The sequence below is a fragment of the Amblyraja radiata genome, chromosome 7 (assembly GCF_010909765.2).
Source record: "Amblyraja radiata isolate CabotCenter1 chromosome 7, sAmbRad1.1.pri, whole genome shotgun sequence".
NCBI classification, from domain to species: Eukaryota; Metazoa; Chordata; class Chondrichthyes; order Rajiformes; family Rajidae; genus Amblyraja; species Amblyraja radiata.
Genome location: NC_045962.1, coordinates 51,680,103 through 51,698,685, shown reverse-complemented (window position 1 = coordinate 51,698,685; position 18,583 = coordinate 51,680,103). Strand labels below are relative to the sequence as shown.

General features: G+C 42.7%; 1 protein-coding gene across 1 annotated transcript in view; it reads left to right on the top strand.

The window, feature by feature from the left end:
* LOC116975411 (cytochrome P450 20A1) overlaps window positions 1-16,132 on the top strand; it is a 28,931-nt gene extending 12,799 nt beyond the window's left edge. The window contains exons 4-13 of the mRNA XM_033024501.1: window positions 414-559; window positions 3,010-3,177; window positions 5,087-5,165; window positions 7,552-7,667; window positions 9,332-9,386; window positions 10,136-10,256; window positions 12,395-12,506; window positions 12,826-12,890; window positions 13,773-13,862; window positions 15,113-16,132. Of these exons, the coding sequence (XP_032880392.1) occupies window positions 414-559; window positions 3,010-3,177; window positions 5,087-5,165; window positions 7,552-7,667; window positions 9,332-9,386; window positions 10,136-10,256; window positions 12,395-12,506; window positions 12,826-12,890; window positions 13,773-13,862; window positions 15,113-15,263 (1,103 nt within the window). The 3' untranslated portion in view covers window positions 15,264-16,132. The remainder of the gene's footprint in view (window positions 1-413; window positions 560-3,009; window positions 3,178-5,086; window positions 5,166-7,551; window positions 7,668-9,331; window positions 9,387-10,135; window positions 10,257-12,394; window positions 12,507-12,825; window positions 12,891-13,772; window positions 13,863-15,112) is intronic.
* The last annotated feature ends 2,451 nt before the right edge of the window (window positions 16,133-18,583 follow it).

Genomic DNA, 18,583 nt, shown 5'->3' with positions numbered 1-18,583 from the left:
GACAATGGACGTTCCCCTGACTTCCTACATATTGCAGGAAGAGCATAACCGTGCCCTAACTGCCACATCTACTGAACTAAGACCAAGGAAGAATGACAAAAACAACAGATTATACCTTATCCTGCCATTGCCTTCTGCTCAGCCTCTTTCGCTGAAACATCATGAGCCAAAGCCTCAGCAAAAACCCTCAAACAACACTTCCCCTTAACAAATAGCCACTCCCAACACGGCTGCTCTGCTGGTGTCTGTCTTACCTTTGTGCACCACTGGACACTAACGGCTGATTTTTATATATCCCGCTCCTTCGTTTAGCTGTTCACTCACTTGTGATTCAATATGACACCAATCTTCAAGCAGTAGGGAAAGTAGAATTGTCCACGTCATTGTTTAATTGTCTTTCTGCTTTTATTTAGCTGATCCATTAGAGACAATGCTGAAATCATTGCTGGGATACCAGGCTGGATTTGGAGGCAATGCTGCTGAGACTCATGCAAGGAAGAAAGTTTACGAGGCTGCCGTGAATAAAGCAATCCAGAACAACTTCACTCGTATTGTGAAGGTAACTGGATTCAAGACTATTCAAACCACCCCCTTGTGAATCTAGCTTTACCTCTTCAATACAACTTAAATTTGCTTTGTTGAAATATTTAATTTTGTAGTTGAATAAATATATTTTTTAAGATGCGTTGTTAAGTGGTAAAGTTTTTAAGTATTACCTGTCAAGTCCTTTGGTTGTTCTGTACAGTTTTCTCACTTCACAAAGCTGTTGGCATACCAGGTATTCATAAAAGTTTTTGCTATTTCCTTTCTCAATATAAACAACATTTCTAATTCTATTTCTCCTTTTCTTAACAATTTTTACCTTGTTCTTCCAGGATGACTCTTTTCCATGGTTTAGCTCATTTTACATTTTTGTTACACCCTTTTTTTCAGATAATGACATATTTATTATTTAATATGCCTCTTATATCAATGATCACAACTGCTTCCCCCTTGTTCTGTCTGCTGAGAGTTTGAATCTTACAATGGCAAGTCTGTGTGCGTGCGCACTAAAGCATGTATGTGTCTGCGTGTGCAAGGTAAGATTCTTACCAGCAAGAGTGTGGAGGAATTGATGTTAAACTGGTGTCTGAGAGGTATTCGGCAAGTGTATGTGAGTGAGCAGAGAAGCATGTAATTGGGTGTGGCAGCAAATTTTACTGTGCTGGTCGCATCACTTTGGGAAGTCCTAAACTCCATACCCAAGATTGAATGGAGAGCTGAGAAACCATAAGATTGTGTCAGAATCTGATCAAGCCATTGAACTCTTGTCAAGTTGTATTTCATTCTCTCCAGGATGGCAAATGAATAGGGCCAGTGAGATTAATGATTGGGGAGTGTTAATACTGTGCAATTGACAGTCATGCACCCATTCATCAGTATTGAATTACAGCAGGCGTCATCAGTAATTTGCTGAACAAGGAGTAAATTGAAGTTTGGCCTTTAAACCCCCCCACCACTCTGTTTTATTTTCTTTCTCTCTCTTGCTCTCTCTTATATATCGCCCTCAAGTTGTTTTTGATTGAGTCAGCCGAGGTAGGGTAAAATTCTGATAATCGCCCTCCAACTATTCGGAAATCTCGATGGTTTGGCGCGTGACTTACCAGGTTCTGTTTCCTGGGATCTTTCCATCTGCAGGGCCCTGGTTCCCATGTCCTCTCCTCCCTCACCAGGGTCACATCCAAGTTTTTTTTAACTGAATAGTGAATGTGTTGAGGTATTAATAGAACTAATAACCATATCAGATTGTTGGTTTTACTCTAGCAGGCATGATATTCTTCCGATTTAAATTGTAATTCCGAATTTTTTTGTTTTCCTATTTGACAAATTTTTGTGCCCGATTATTTGATGGCCAATCAACCGCTGTCTCTAAGGGGGTTGCGTCCAATCACCAACCAGCTTCCCTTAAAATTCCCGTAAATCAACAAATCGGTCTCCTCCCGTCCAATCAGCTGCTGTCTCCAAGGGCGTTGTGTCCAATCACATAATGCGCCGGTCACTCAGCAGTCTCCGAGGGGCGTTGCGGCCAATCACCGACCAGCTTGACTTACTGAAGCAGAAGATGGCTGCAGCCAAAATCACCTTTTTTGTGCTGTTTGCTCACCGTGCTAGGCAAAGAGACATTTCAGGTAACATTTTTTGTAAAGATTTTTTTAGCTGTATGGTCATTTATTTCATGAAATATTTATCTTTTGGGGGTTATTTTACTGGTTATGTGTAAGAAAAATTCTAAGCTTCTGTTATGTAAACTACCAGCAGAAAGCTTGGGAATCATTTACAATTTACCCCATGAACCCCCACTATGGACACCCGGCCAATACTTCCTACTTTTTTTCTGGAGGTGAATATCATCCCTGCTCTACTGATAGCCAGTTGCTAATATGACGGGTCCCGGTGGATCTTTGACATGACAATTAATTGTAATAGAATATCCCTCCCTGTACATCCTGATTGAAAAATCTCAAATGGCTGGCTGTGGAACAGCTAAGCTGTAAGGAACATTGACAATGTTTATTATTTATTTTCAGATAGTTAACGCCTGTTTTATGTTATCTATTTTGGTATCCAGGGTAAGATGGAATGGAGGGATGTAGTTCGAAGGAGAGATTGTGTGGGTTGGGTTCATTCAAAAGTGACCATAGAGAACTTTATCAAGCAAGGGAGTTGAGAACAAGAGGGCACAGGTGAGAGAGGAGGAATTTAGAGGAAATCTGAGGGGTATGTTTTTCCACATTGGTGGTTATCTGGAATGAACTGTCAAGGGAGGTGCTAGAGGCAGTTACGATTACAATATGTAAAATATTTGGATAGGTACTTGGAAAGGAAAGGCACAGAGGGATAGTGCCTGTTGCAGGCAAATTAAATTAGCGTACATGGCACGACAGTAAGCATGGACGAGGTGGCGCCAGTTTCTGTGTTGTTTGAGTCTGTCAGCTGATTTAACTCCTCTTCATTTCTCAATTCCAACAGCTAGCTGAAGAGCTGGTTTCAAAGTGGCTAATGCATCCTGAATCCCAGCATGTCCCTCTATGCCAGCACTTGTTGGGCTTTGCCATGAAGTCTGTCACGCAGACAGCAATGGGTAACCGCTTCGAAAATGACCAAGAAGTAATCTGCTTCCAGAAGGGCCATGATTTGGTGAGTATACCTGGGTGGAATGCAGAGCAACACTCAGTTGTGTTGGGAAAGTATAATATTTTCAACATTGCTTCTGATCATTGTCTCAAAAAAATAGAAACAAAATGGGATCACAGTGGCAGAAGAAACTCTTCCCTCATTGCTATTGATCTAAATAGGCAATATTGAAACTTTGAGCTCAATTGTATATACTGTAGAGTGCTGTTTAGCAATAGCCCATCTACTGCAGTTGGAATGAGCTACGTGTTTAGTGAAGACAAATTTATCAGTCGCATTACTGCATTGGTCCAGGGAAAAAGCAGGAATGCTTGTGCTTCCAAGAAGCTAAGACAAAAGATTGCAATTACTAGCACACTGTGGGAACGCTGCGTGATGTCGGCTTGCTGCGGAAATTATGTCGCGCACAACCACCAGCTTTTTAATTTATTTGCGTCGTGGATTCTGCTGACGAGGTTGCCTTTTATTTTCCCTTTGCACCTGCCACGGAACTGAGGAAACTGTTAAAAGTCAACCAGATTGTTGGAAACAAGGAACTGCAGGTGCTGGTTTACAAAAAAAGACACTAAGTTCTGGAGTAACTCAGCGGGTCAGGCAACATCTCTGGAGAAAATGAAGGGAAACATTTTGGGTTGGGGGCCCTTCTTCAGACCATATCTTTGGAAAAGTTCCAGCCATAATGGTGGGTCTGGAGTTGTGTGTAAATCAGTCTGTGTAGGGATGGCAGGACATGAGTGAACCAGACGGGATTTTATAACCAACTGGTATTCACTTGTTACCATTACTGTGACGACTTTTATTACTTCCTGGTTAGTTATTTCCCTGAATTTAAATTCCCTGCAATGGGTTTTGAAATCATCTCTCATGTCCGCGATTAATGCCTCTGGATGCTAATTCATCAAATTAATCATGTTGTTACCACATCTATGAAATAAGTACCTTTACCTCTGATCCTGTTGAATATATGCAACTACCCCGTGTACTCTGGGAGTCACGTCAGCATTCCTGGAAACTCTGGGAGGTGTGCCACTAATTCAGTTGTGCAGGTGTTATTCAAGGATGTTTGCTCCTATCTCTGCTATTCCAGATTGCCAGCCTTTAATCCTTATTTTCTGGGATGCGCTCCAACACTCAATGCTTTCAGGGATGCATGCAGCCTGCCCTGCTGTCTGGAACAGGTGCCAGAGGTTCTGGTATTTGTTGTGCATCCTACAAATTCCAGGAATTTCTGTCAGCACCCCTGGTGCTCCGAGAGGTTTGCTATGGATCCTGGCTTTCTGAAAGGCGTGTCAAAGTTCATTTCTTAAAAGCAGACAACAACAAACTGGTACAAAGCCAATATTTAATCGATTTGTCAAATGTGAGTGGCGAGATCCACAAAGAGCACAAATGTTGCTCAGTGCTTCTCGTGCTCCACTCACAGAACCAAGGAAAGTTAGTGCAATTATACATTTTTCTTATCGGTAAAACACTCCTACCAAGTCTGAATATGGCATGACTGAAAGATTCTTTAGCCTTTCAGAATACAGGAAAAGCTGGGTCCAAATCAAGCTCGTCCAATAACACGTTATTGATTATATCAGCTATTTTTTCAATCTTGGCTTCTATATGGCCTTGAAAGAAGCACATGTTATTATGCAGGCTTCCATCTTAATGTCTATATTAAAAAGACGACCTGTCCTTCATATTGTGTTCCATGTAATTTGCAAAGTCATCCAGACTTGGCACCGAGCCATTCATTTGTTCTACTAGACCATGCTTTTGTATTGGAAGAAGAACGACTCCATTTTGTAAACTGTATTAGATTTGACTATTAGATCTTTCAGGCGTGCCATGAATCATGACATTCGGAGAGATGTACCATGGATTCTGGTGGTCGAGAGGCGTATCACTATCCCATGTTTGCTTTCAGGTTTGGTCTGAGATTGGGAAAGGATTTTTGGATGGATCTCTTGATAAAAGCTCCCCCAGGAAGGAACATTATGAAGCAGGTAATTTTGATTTGTGGTTGTGAGTTTTGATGAAATTCCCCGTAAATCATGGCTGTAATCTAACCCACTCTGTAGCTCTGTAGCTACAGAGACCACATCAGAAACAAGGAGATCTACCGGGAAACTGCAACAAAGCCTCTTGGCCAGGAAATAGAGGTCCGCAGGATGAAATTTGCAGGACATGTACTCACTCAGAATGTCAGCAGAACGTGCACCTAAGATAGCAATGACATGGCAACCTGAGGAAAAGAGGCTGACCAAAACTCACATGGAGGCGAACATTCCTGAAGGGTTTGGAAACCCGGGACGCAAACTTATCGAGGGTGGAAGATGTTGCACATAACCGAACAGAATGGCGAAAGCTTGCCGCCCAATGCACTCAACGGTGTGGGAGGAACAAAGTCTAAGTAAATCTAACCCAGAGATCCCAATTACAGCTTTGACTGAGCTTGTGATGAATTTGATGTTCTGATAAGGCCTCACCAGTTATTACATTTTCATCTGCATCTGGGATCAAGAGAGGGGTGAACTTTTGGGGATTCCCATCCTGACTACTAACTAGTGCTGTACATGAGCATTTCTGCCTGTGGGCGAAGAGTAAAGCTCATTCTCCCCATGCCATTGTATACGTACTCTCAAGACAAATGTAGCCAGGGGTTGCTACAGCACAAAGAGATTGCTACGTAGTAAGACAAAATTATATTCCCTGTGCATCCTTCCTCAATCATCTTCAGGACAGGAGAGAATTGGCACAACAATGATCCTTCACAACTCAGATATAAAAATTGATTGAATGGTTCCCTTGGTCTGACAAGGCAGTTTGAAATTCAGTCAGGTTGGAACAGTGAACAAAAATAGCAGATTTGTTTTTTTTTAATTAGCTGATCTAAGATTTGTCAATCTATCTAGTCTTGTCCACAGTATTTCTGGTATCACTTCTAATAACTCTGAATCCTTTGTGTTTATTAAAATTTGAATCCATTGTGTTGAAAAAAGATGGTCTGGTTCCTCCTTGAAACCTATTAGTGTCTGTCACTCCTTCAACAAGCTGTAATGCTACTACCCTGTACTTGTAATCTTTCATATTGTATTTAATCTGTAAGCATGTTCTTTTGTGCTTAAATTCTGTGTACAGCTGAAAAACCTTTGTCACATTCAATTTGCATTTTAAACACATCAACCTTGCCCTCACTCTTTTGGCAAGCGGAAGGAATGCAGTTTAGTCAATCTGTTGGTGCTTTTCTTTGTGCTGTACATTGAGTCCAGCGATCTGAACCTTGGGGAATATTTTCTGTACCCATTCCATGACATTTTAATGCCGCTGTTCCCATCTCTTCACTGTTTGGAAAATAGTCTGTTCTTTTTGACTGAAAATAAAAAAAGTAAAATGAGTCTCCATTTTTGCAGTGGCCTTAGATTTAAAATCATCTTCAAAAGAGCTGGATGGTGTTTCAACACTGAGTTGTTTGAATTTAGAATGCTGAATTAGAGGAACATAATTGTGAAGCAAACCTCGTGATAATTTGAATGCAGCATTTCAGATCTGTTAGGACCTTTTGTCATTTCTAGGTGAATTAATTATATAGCAGAAGAAATATGGTGCAAGAAGATCAAGTGCGGGAGAATCAGAATCAGATTCACATTGCAGGGCTGGTGACTTCCACAATTCAGTTTAGCATTTAGACTTCAGAATTCTATTTATTATGAGATGAGAAAATCATTTTTTACACAGAGAGTGGTGAATCTGTGGAATTCTCTGCCACAGAAGGTAGTTGAGGCCAGTTCATTGGCTATATTTAAGAGGGAGTTAGATGTGGTCGTTGTGGCTAAAGGGATCAGGGGGTATGGAGAGAAGGCAGGTACAGGATACTGAGTTGGATGATCAGCCATGATCATATTGAATGGCGGTGCAGGCTCGAAGGGCCGAATGGCCTACTCCTGCACCTATTTTCTATGTTTCTATAAGGTAGCAACTGTTTAGGCAGATGTGTGGTTATTACCTTTGGACTGACAAATAGAATAGTGTTCTATCAATGTGAAAATCTGGAAACAGTGAAGGTTTAGGGATTTATGTACATGGTGTAGAAAATAATCCCAAAGGCTAATAGTATGCAGGCCTTCATATCTGGAGGACAAGTGGTGAGGATTAATACCATTGCCACATATAGCTGTGGTTAGATCACATTTGGATTCTGGGTGTTACTCCTTGGAAAGTATATTGTCACTGAAAGAAATACAGCATACTAAACACTTTTAGTATGGCCACAATCAGCCATGATCTTACTGAATGCAGAACAAACTTATGGGTAACTGAGATGTACATTCACCTTTGTTTACTGTTTTTGATCATTGGTGTACCTTATTGTTGATAATCTCTGTTGTCTAGCTCTCGAGGAAATGGAAGCTACACTGAAGAAAGTGGCGAAGGAGAGAAAGGGGAAAAGCATCAGCTGTCAAGTGTTTATGGACTCCTTACTGCAGAGTGACCTGAGTGAGAAACAGGTACAGGCTCTGGATAGTGGCACAGCAGAATGGGGCGGGGCCTCGGGTTGCGGGGCAGAGTTCTCAAATTCCTGCATTCTTCCAATTCTTGGTGCTTGTGTAAGCTCTAGAATTCACTTCCTGAACCTCCCCATTGGTAATGTTTCATGAAGCTGAAATCCTTAACCAAACGTTTGGAAACATTACTTTTTTGTTAATCGCTCTGGAGAAAGCCTTTGGACATTTAACCGTTGTAGAAATGATGGTTATTTAAAGCTAATGCACAAGGGAGAGACAAATCAATTTTCCGTCACTGTGCAGGAGGATCACAACCACAAACCCCCATCCTCCACAGTCTGAGGGGGACCACAGATAAACCGTGTCTCATCAGTGCGTGAAGCCCCGTCAGATATGAATCATCAGTTTTCCAGATCCATGTCCTGCTGTTGTGTGGATATTTCCTATCCTTTTTATCTTGTTATTTTGTGTTGGTGATGTGGCGAAGGTTGAGAAATAATGTCTTCATAGGACAAGTTGATGGGTAGGACCTCTGCCATCACAACGGAGGGAGGATTTGTCACTGGCTCCTGTTTTGTTTTCTTCAGCACCTGCTCTCCTCCTGCAGTCACTTGGGAGCTATCACCATAGAAGTTTGTTCCAGCTGTATGTGTTTCCCATTCTACAAGGCCATCCTTCCCTCTGTGCGAATATTCTGTTGCAACACAAGGGCGGAAATCGCTTTTAAAGCATGGGGGGGACACAGTGAGGCCTGACATCTAGGACAGGGTTGGCAACCTACGGCCCATGGGCCAGATCCGGCCTGTAACCCGAAATCATCCGGCCCGCAGGCAAATTTGTTTTTAATTAGTTTTTGTGACTTGGGAACTGCAGCCAGTGCCGGGGCATGCAGGCAACCTGGGCGCTACAGCCATTCCTGGGGCAGGCGAGCTGACCTGGGAGCTGCAGCCAGACCTGGGGAAAGCGAGCTGACCTGGGCGCTAGAGCCAGACCTGCCAGCCGACCTAGGGCAAGCGAGCTGACCTGGGCACTACAGCAGTCCCGAGGCAGGCAAGCTGACCTGGGCACTACAGCCAGACCTGGGGCCAGCGAGCCGACCTGGGCGCTACAGCAGTCCCGAGGCAAGCAAGCCGACCTGGGCGCTACAGCAGTCCCGAGGCAGGCAAGCCGACCTGGGCGCTACAGCCAGACCTGGGGCCAGCGAGCCGACCTGGGCGCCACAGCAGTCCCGAGGCAGGCAAGCCGACCTGGGCACTACAGCCAGACCTGGGGCCAGCGAGCCGACCTGGGCGCTACAGCAGTCCCGAGGCAGGCAAGCCGACCTGGGCACTACAGCAGTCCCGAGGCAGGCAAGCCGACCTGGGCACTACAGCCAGACCTGGGGCCAGCGAGCCGACCTGGGCGCTACAGCAGTCCCGAGGCAGGCAAGCCGACCTGGGCGCTACAGCAGTCCCGAGGCAGGCAAGCCGACCTGGGCGCTACTGCAGTCCCGAGGCAGGCAAGCTGACCTGGGACTGGCTGTAGTGCCCAGGTTTCAAAACATGGGAGGGGACAGCCCCCCGCCAGGATTTCCGCCCATGAGGTCACTGGCCATGTTAATCCTTCAGTAAGCCTCAAATGGCATATCTGTATGAGGGTGGTGGTGACAACTCTGCTTGTTTCCCCAGGTTTTGGAGGACAGTATGATCTTCTCATTGGCTGGATCAGTGATTACAGCAAATTGTGAGTACCTCCACATCTAAATAGAATGGAAAGACACATGCCTGATCATGGGTGTCATTCTGCAAAATAAAAATTGCATCTTTCTATTTGTATAAAAACCATTCCAAGTTTTTTCCACTGCAGTCTAATGTCACAATGATTACATATAGAAGTGTATTTTATCTCCCAATCAATGAAAATCTTTATCTTAAGTATAGCAGGTACTTCACACTAGTGTCTACAAGTAGTCCTGCTTTGCTCAAGATTAGGCTTTATTCACATGACTTCTTGCCCTTATTAATTACCTTCCAAGATTATTCAATAGAATTTGAGAAAATCAATTGTTGCGGATTATTTTATAATCCTAGCAAACTCTTGAAGAAGAGCATATTTCATTCTCCCATCTGTTAGTTTGATTCTCCATGTTACTTTTTACCTCCACTCCTAAACATTTCTATTCTTTCATCAGCATTCCTGTACACTACCCCTTTTATATTCTTTTTCGTCACCAACATCGTTTTCTCAAATTCTTCCCTGTTATTTCCTCTACCTTTCAGCCAAGCTCCTCTTCCTTTCAACTTTGTGCTCTCCGCAGTCTCTGGCCTACTAATCTACCTTTTCATCTTTAAGCATTTCGTGTATCCTCTCTGTCCAGTGCTCTCCAGAAGGTCTCTTTCTTCCTTGTTACATGGTTATTTTTTTTCATGGTCAAATGCAGTGTAGATATTCACTGTCTAATTATGATATTTTACCCTGTTTCTCTTCTACAGTGTGTATTTGGGCCACGTACTTTTTAGCCACATCCAAATCAGTGCAGGAGAAGCTATATCAAGAAGTTAACCAGGTTCTGGGAAACAGCCCGCTCAGTTTCGACAAGTTGCAGAAACTAAGGTGTGTTGCAATATTTGCATTCAAGCCCCTTTTCAGGTGATGTATCACCATTGAAAAGGCAAAAGGCAGTAGTTTCTGACTGCAACATACTTATCGGTGCGATTTTGTTCGAAAAGGCCAGCAGTTCCACTTAGAGCTGCTCGTATTTCTCTGCACATGCCAGTTGTTTTTGTTGTTTGTCACTCGTTCTCAAGTAAGACCATGACGTCGCATCTATAATGTTGAAATATGTATGAAGATGGCTGATTAGACTAATCCAGACAAGGTTCCTTCCACACAGATGACAGAGGTGCAGGGATGCTGCAGCATCAGTGCCGCTTGATTTTTGAGATTCCATTTTCCTCTTTGCCTCCTCCATTCTAGATTCCTCATATGAACATGCACCACTTTTTATGCAGATACATTGAACAAGTCGATTTAATGCGTGTTCCCAGTGTCAATGTTGAAACTTTTCTGGGATGTTCTGAGGGGGCCTTTGAATCCCTTTTTCTGTCCACCACGTGATTGTTTGCTCCAGTGCAGCTCTCCATAAAGTAGCTGCTTTGGTACATCGTCGTCAGATATTCTTCTTGTATTTCTTGCCCACCAGATCTGTGGTTCTTCCAGTAATGTGTAGATGCTGCAAGATTTATCTGGGATAGAATCTCTGTCTCAAGAACCTTTTCTTGCCACTTGATGTGAAGTATTCTGCACAGCAGGTCTTGTGGGAATGTTTAAACTGTCTGGCATGTCTGCTGCAGATTACCCATGTCTCACAAGCACAGGTGGGTATAACAACAGCAGACCACACCTTCAGGTTGTTCTATAGGCCGATTCCCCTTTGTCCCCACACTTCTCAGTCTTCTAAAAGCAGAGCTACTGTTTTAACCTTGTTGTTCAGGTCTTCCTCAATGTTGATCTTGAGAGAGTGTGTAAATTACAAGGTATGTAAGTTTGTCCACTACTAAAAGCCTTTGACCATTCACAATGATGTTTGGTTCTGTGCTTTGGCGCAGGTCGGTGCATAATTTCTGTTTTCTTAGGTAAGTAGGTCGTATAGTATATTGAGCTGACTGGGTAAACACAACAGATCTTCTAGATAATCACGAGTATTCACTGGTTCTTTAATTTCACATTTTAAACAAATTTAAATTACCGAACTTGCACCTCCAGATCATTAGCTCAAATGCTCTTCTGATAACATAACCACAATTCTATCATATTCTAATCTCTAACCCAAGGGCCGTTCGCCAGTGACCTGGAGTCTGGGTCATTTACTGGATCAGGCACAGAAGCCATGAATGATTCCATTATCCCTAACCTCAGGAGTCAATAGTGACATGGAGCAAAATTCCTAGTCAATTCTCTTCTCAAGTGTAGTTCTTGCAACCATAATCCAGGCCGACACTCCAGGCAGCATCGAGGCAGTGCTCAACTGTCAGAGTTGCTCACTCAGGTGGATATAAAATATCCCTTGGCACTATTTTGAAAAAATGATTAAAGGGCTAGCCCAATGTTTGTATCTTTTCCAGCGTACAGAAGAGAAGACCATTATTACTTCATTGGGGTGGAAGATTGCAACCTTCACGTGGTCCGCCCTGTTTCGACGAATGCAATCAAGCCGGCGTGCACAATCAAATAAGATCAAATAGAACAAGTTATCCTACAACTTTAGGCTGTGCACGCCATACGCAAGAAGAAGAAGATTACTTCATTGCTATTCATCCAAGTTGAAATTCTCAAGCCCGGCAGCCTTGGGACCACTGAAACTGCTCCCTGATCATCTTCCTCTTAGCAAGAGAATTGTTCTTTTTAAATATAGACATTCCCCAAGTAATGTAAGGGTTACAAGTAGTGTCCATAAGCCAAGGTTTCTATAAGGTGGAAGTGCTGTCAGCCCCAATTACAAAGGTTGCGCTGGTAGGTTCATTAGCTTCCGATTAGTACAGATCTTGGTTAATTTTACATCTTTGTTACAGCTCAGTTAGAATTAATTAATTTGTTCTGATATGAGCTACAGATTCAAAACATGCTGGTTCTTGGGAGTTGCCGGACCACAGCATGCCATATCAGAAAGTTTCAACCTGCAGTTGGTTTCTGTGCATCAGAAACACAAGTGTGCTTGCTATGGTTATAACCAGCTTTGTCCTCTGGTACAGGTACTGTCAACAGGTTCTAAATGAGACGGTCCGAGCAGCAAAGTTAACCCCAGTTGCAGCACGCCTTCAGGAGCTGGAAGGGAACATCAACAAACACCTCATCCCAAAAGAGGTAAGGCAAGAGTGATGGGCCCTCAGCAGCTCCACTTGGCTTTCACCCTCTGCAATGAGTGCATGCTGAAGTACCCACTGGTTGTTTAGAGCATACTTCCAACCTCATTAACTCATACCAATGATAGGCACAAAATGCTGAAGTAACTCAGCGGGACAGGCAGCATCTCTGGTGAGAAGGAATGGGTGACTTTTTGGGTCGAGAACTTCAGACTCACTCATACCAAGACTTGTTTCAGATACATAACTTTATGCAAATCACTGACACCACCCCTACCTCCTCTGTGTCATTCACATTCCTACATCCTTCTCTTCCTCAGGCTCTGGTTATTTATGCCCTTGGAGTAGTGCTTCAAGATGAAGCTTCGTGGGATTTACCATACAGGTATCTACAAACTTGTGTTTGATTGTGCCTGTTCTGTGAATTTTTGTCCCGAATAAAGTGACACATGTCAGCATTGGGGATTAAAAGTTTTCGAAGTCGGTAAGTACCAATCCCAGGTCAGAAACATTGCTGGTGTACTCTGACCCATCAGTCAGATGCCAGGAATAGGTGGTTTGGATGTGGTGCAGAGCTCTTTACCATCCTTGTAGAGTACAACATAGGGTTGAGTGCAGTGGAACACTCCTACAATGTCCCTTAAGATTAATCAGATAGATACGAAACAACAAAATGCTCTATTGTAAAAATTGGAGTCAAGTTATTTTATGAGTTGGAAGTTGGTCTGAGGGTAGAGTTAAGAATGGGGTTAATGGATGTGTCCTCCAATTAGCCAGGTGTAATAATTGGTTTCTTCCTGGAATCTGTTCCAAGCCCTCAATTTATTGACATTTAGTGTTTAAATAGCATAATGAATAACAACAGTAGATTCAGCTTGTGCATACTCAACAGAACAAATGCATTCCAACACTTCACAAGAACATTATTGAACAAATCATATCAATGGGGAGCTGCTTAAGGAGCTATTAGGGCAGATTGTCAAATACATGGTGATTTTCAAAGAGTGACTCGAAGAATGATGAGGGAATTTGAACAGCAATGGGAACAGGTAGGATAATTGACAAGTTTAAAAACTGGAATGTAAACTTTAAGATCAAGTGTTGCTGTGATGATTCCCAGTGAATATGCACATGACTGTACATTTGTTTTTGTAAATCTTCATCTTCAAATAACACTAGAACTTTGCTGTAGTGTTGGCCAGCAAAAATCTGTGCATTATTCAGACAAATCAGCTCTAATTGTGACTTCTATCCCAATTTTCTGTAGGTTTGATCCTGAAAGGTTCAATGATGAAGCTGCCAGGAAACAGTTTACATTATTGGGATTTTCTGGAAGCCTAGAATGCCCAGAGCTCAGGTAAAGCAGTAAGGGGCTCTGTTTGTCTGGATCAAGTTGAAATATTTACTCTTCTCCAATACTCTTTGATTAGTAGCAGTTTAGTGTCTCTGAGTGGAGTTGAACACAATTCTTCCTTTGTCTTTTGAGGCCAGACTGTTTTTACAACTTGTATATAACAAATATCTCTCATTGCATATATTCCAAAAAGCATCAGTATTTAAAAAGGGGCCATTCCGATTGCACCAAAGCCTTTTACAACGGAAGTGTGTGATCACTGTTGTATTGCAGGAAAAATGCCAGCCAATTGTGCACTGCAGGTTCTCCCAAACAGTAATGATCAGATTGTTTGTTTTTAATTACTGTTGTTAATAGAGGACCAAATATGGGCCATGACACTGGGGAAAGTCCCCCTCTCTACAAATTAGCAAATCTTCTGTATCCACCAAGAAGAGTACAGCTATTCTAAATTTACAGAGATGCCTCATTTCCTGAGGAGTTTGTCAATTTAAACTGGAAACCAGTTGCTGCCAAAATTCAGACAGGAAATTATTTGAGCCAGGTGCTCCCTTTGTAGTCAAATGGCCTGTTGCATTCGGCCTCCCTATGAAGTGTCTTCCTTTGGGTGATGTACCGGGAGGTGGAGCAATGCCCATAGAACCCATGCCCTGGAAGAGAATATCATTGCATGGCTTCTATCTTCTATGCTCCTTTCTAGAGTTCTGCAACACATTATTTAATTACTTAATGGTATCTTCCAAATGTAGTAAAAATATTGAAGGAAGTACTGAACACTTTTTTTTTGGTACAAATTAATTGGATTATTTTCAATCAAACACACACCACACCCAGTGGAAAGGAAAGAAGCTGGACAAACACAGAAAGGAAAAATAAATAAAAAGCAATGATTAAAGGGAGTGAGATGAGCCTCGTGTACAGGATCGTGTCAGTCAGGGTGAATGGTCTTTGACTGGCTATAAATATGATACCAACACTGGCATTCAGTGCCCCAGTTTAGATGCTGACATACTGCACCACACCTATGCCTCATGTGGTATGCTTCTAATGCAATTCTTAAGGGTACTGTTCATTCGCCAAAGGTCTGACTCAATGAAAATCAGGGAACAGCAAAGGCACTTGTTCTATTTGAGAGGGGTTCTAGACAGTAATATAAGCAGCAACTTAACCCTGTGGCTATGCAAGGTTACTGTAACCACCTGAACCTCTTAGTGGTCCCGGTGACAGCGTGTGTGTGCCTTCCTTCCTGATAGGTTCGCTTACACTGTGGCTACTATAATGCTGAGCACACTGATCAAGAAGCTGAGCTTGCACCCCGTGGAAGGCCAGGTGGTGGAGATGAAATATGACCTTGTAACGACACCGAAGGAGGAGGCTTGGATCACAGTCAACAAGAGAAGCTAGGCCTACCTCAAGCAGGCCTGCCTGAGGAAGTGAGTGCTAATAGAGAGGGCATTTTGTTCGTAGGATGTGGCTGGAGCTGTTGGTATTCACTCTAGGCACAGCAGTGAAGCACATCCGAACTCCAGTTTCAGCTCCCAAACCTTGGCCCTTCACTCCAAAAATATGAAGCTAACCATAAACGAATAGTGTCTCATCACCAGAAGGATTTGTGCAGTGAGACCTCTTTAAATCTGTTTGGAGGTTTTTCTGATTTATTTTTAATATAACTCTCAACTTGTGCTTAGTATTTCTCATTAAGTTGGGAAACAGTTGCCTGTTTTGGAGCAGGAGTGGAAAAGCAATGATAAATAACATGAGATCATGGTGATCACGATAGTTTTAAATAATGTTCGACTGAGGTGCACAGCTGGTTTAATGTTAAGGACTTTGACGGTCTTATGGTGAGACCAAGCTGTCACCAGAGAGCCTGCCTTCAGAATGTGACTCCCCTTATGCTTTGAGTTATAAAGCTATATCAGGAACCTGAGTGATACAGTTAGCTTCTGTGCACCTCCTACTATTTCTAGCTTAGTTAATAGAATATCTAGTCAGGGGACATGACTCCTAGCTAGGAACTGTGCTGATAAAGTGTGGCTGTATACAAGCAACTGAAGCCCCAGTCAGAATAACTTTCAGACGCTCAGCATCCACATGAAGTTCATGCTTGCAGAATCCCGGCAAATCATCACTGACCTCTCCTTCAAAATGGTATTGGATATTGCATCATCGTTCGGTATCGTTATCATGAAACCAGTACATATCACAAGTACCCTGTATGAATTTTCACCATGATTTATCAATAAACTTACTGCAAATATGTTTCAAATGAATATATATCTGTCATTTCAGTTGTGAGATCGAGACTCTTCATTGCTAATATGTTTTAAAAGTGTTTAAACCTTTTTACTTTAGTTGTGGTAGTGCCTTGGTCTGCAGTCAGAAGTGTGTGATTCAGCCATGAATTACTCAATTACCCATGCTGAAAAATAGTTTAGACTTCAGAGGAGGAAATTGTCAGGCTTGATTGTGATTCCACTCCATTGTTTAGGCCCACAGATGTAGACAGGGCACTTGATGACAGCTAAGAGCACGTCTCATATTTACTGATTGGTACTGGGGAAGATGGGTACTGGGGAATGGGTCAATTCTAGAGGCTAATGGTATTGGGTCATTATTGACATGATTTGGGAGATACACTGAAAAACTTTGAGTGGTATCCAGGCAAATTGTACTATGCAAGAGTGCAATTATACCATAAGTGAGTACAAATGGTAGTGCAAAAAGAGAAAGGAAACAGAATGCAGAATATCGTGTTACAGCTATATGGGTTCTGAAAGTGTGCTGTCCTGGAGCTATGTTGGCTCCTGGGAGGGAGTTTGCTGACCTCGGGCTTCAGGAAGTAAGGACAGACTTGCCGCATCCGTTAGCTTAAAGGTAAAAATCAGAATAACTACAGATACCAGAAAATAAAATAAAAACAGAAAGTGCTGAAAATATTTCCAGGTCGGGCTCCATCTGTGGGAAGAGCAGTTCAGCACAAAGATCTTTCCTCAAAATTAGGAAGGAAACTGTAGGGAGGATGGAGGTGGTGGATGTCTCTGATAGAGTAAAACTGGGCTGACCATGAAAATCAGATGTAAACAATGTTATTTGATCAATAAGTGAATGCAAGCAGTTGGTGTGAGAACATGGACAAAAGAATATAGGAGGTGCAAAATGCGGACCTGGAAGACATGCCCAGCAAGAAAGAAAGAGAGAACCAACAAGCTGAGATGATATCACAGACAGGCGACTTAAATAGACCGTGAAATCAAATTTCTGAAGTTGTAAAACTCAATATTGAGTTCAGAAGGCTGCAATGGAACCTTGGGAAGTGTTGTTGAGCAGAGGGATCTTGGAGTAAAGCACAGTTTCCTGAAAATGGCATTGAAACATAGATTGAAACATAGAAAATAGGTGCAGGAGGAGGCCATTCGGCCCTTCGAGCCAGCACTGCCATTCATTGCAATCATGGCTGATCGTCCCAAATCAATAACCCGTGCCAGCCTTCTCCCCATATCCCATGATTCCACTAGCCCCTAGAGCTCTATCTAACTCTCTCTTAAATCCATCCAGTGATTTGGCCTCCACTGCCCTCTGTGGCAGGGAATTCCACAAATTCACAACTCTCTGGGTGAAAAAGTTTTTTCTCACCTCAGTCTTAAATGGCCTCCCCTTTATTCTAAGACTGTGGCCCCTGGTTCTGGACTCGCCCAACATTGGGAACATTATTCCTGCATCTAGCTTGTCCAGTCCTTTTATAATTTTATATGTTTCTATAAGATCCCCCCTCATTCTTCTAAACTCCAGTGAATACAATCCTAGTCTTTTCAATCTTTCCTCATATGACAGTCCCGCCATCCCAGGGACCAATCTCGTGAACCTACGCTGCACTGCCTCAATCACAAGGATGTCCTTCCTCAAATTAGGACACCAAAACTGTACGCAATACTCCAGATGTGGTCTTACCAGAGCCCTATACAACTGCAGAAGAACCTATACTGAAATCCTCTTGTTATGAAGGCCAACATTCCATTAGCTTTCTTCACTGCTTTCTGTACCTGCACGCCAACTTTCAATGACCGGTGTACCTCTCCCTTACCATTGCACGTAGATTGTGTGGTAAAGAAGTATTTTTGCACGCTGGGCTCCGTTAGCCAGTGAATTGATTAAATAAAGGATGTTATGTTACATGTGTACGAGGTGTTGGTGAGGCTGCATTTGTATTCTTGTGTCATTTTGGTCACCCTACGATAGGAAAGATGCCATTAAGCTAGAAAGAGTGCAGAGAAGACTTATGAGGATGTTGCCAAGACCAGAGGCCCTGAGCTACAACAAGAGGTTCAGGAGGCTGGGACTTTATTCAGAGCGTAGGTCTTGTATTATAATGCTGTATTAAATAATGAATAGATTAGATAGGCTGAATGCACAGAATATCTTTTCCCAGGTTAGGGGAATCAAGAGGCAGAGGACATAGATTTAGAATGATTGGGGACGAGCTGTGAGTTGAAGTAGTTGAGGCAGATACAAATACAACAATTCAAAGACACTTGGACAGGGACATGAATAGGAAAGGTTTAGAAGGAGACACAAGGAACTGGAGATGCTGGTTTACAAAAAGGACACAAACTCTTGGAGTAACTTACTTTGGACTTACTTTGGGCGCTCTCTTTTATTGCATCACTTCCTCTGCACAGCCAACAATTAACTTTAAAGCAATACTGGAAGCGTGTCATATGATC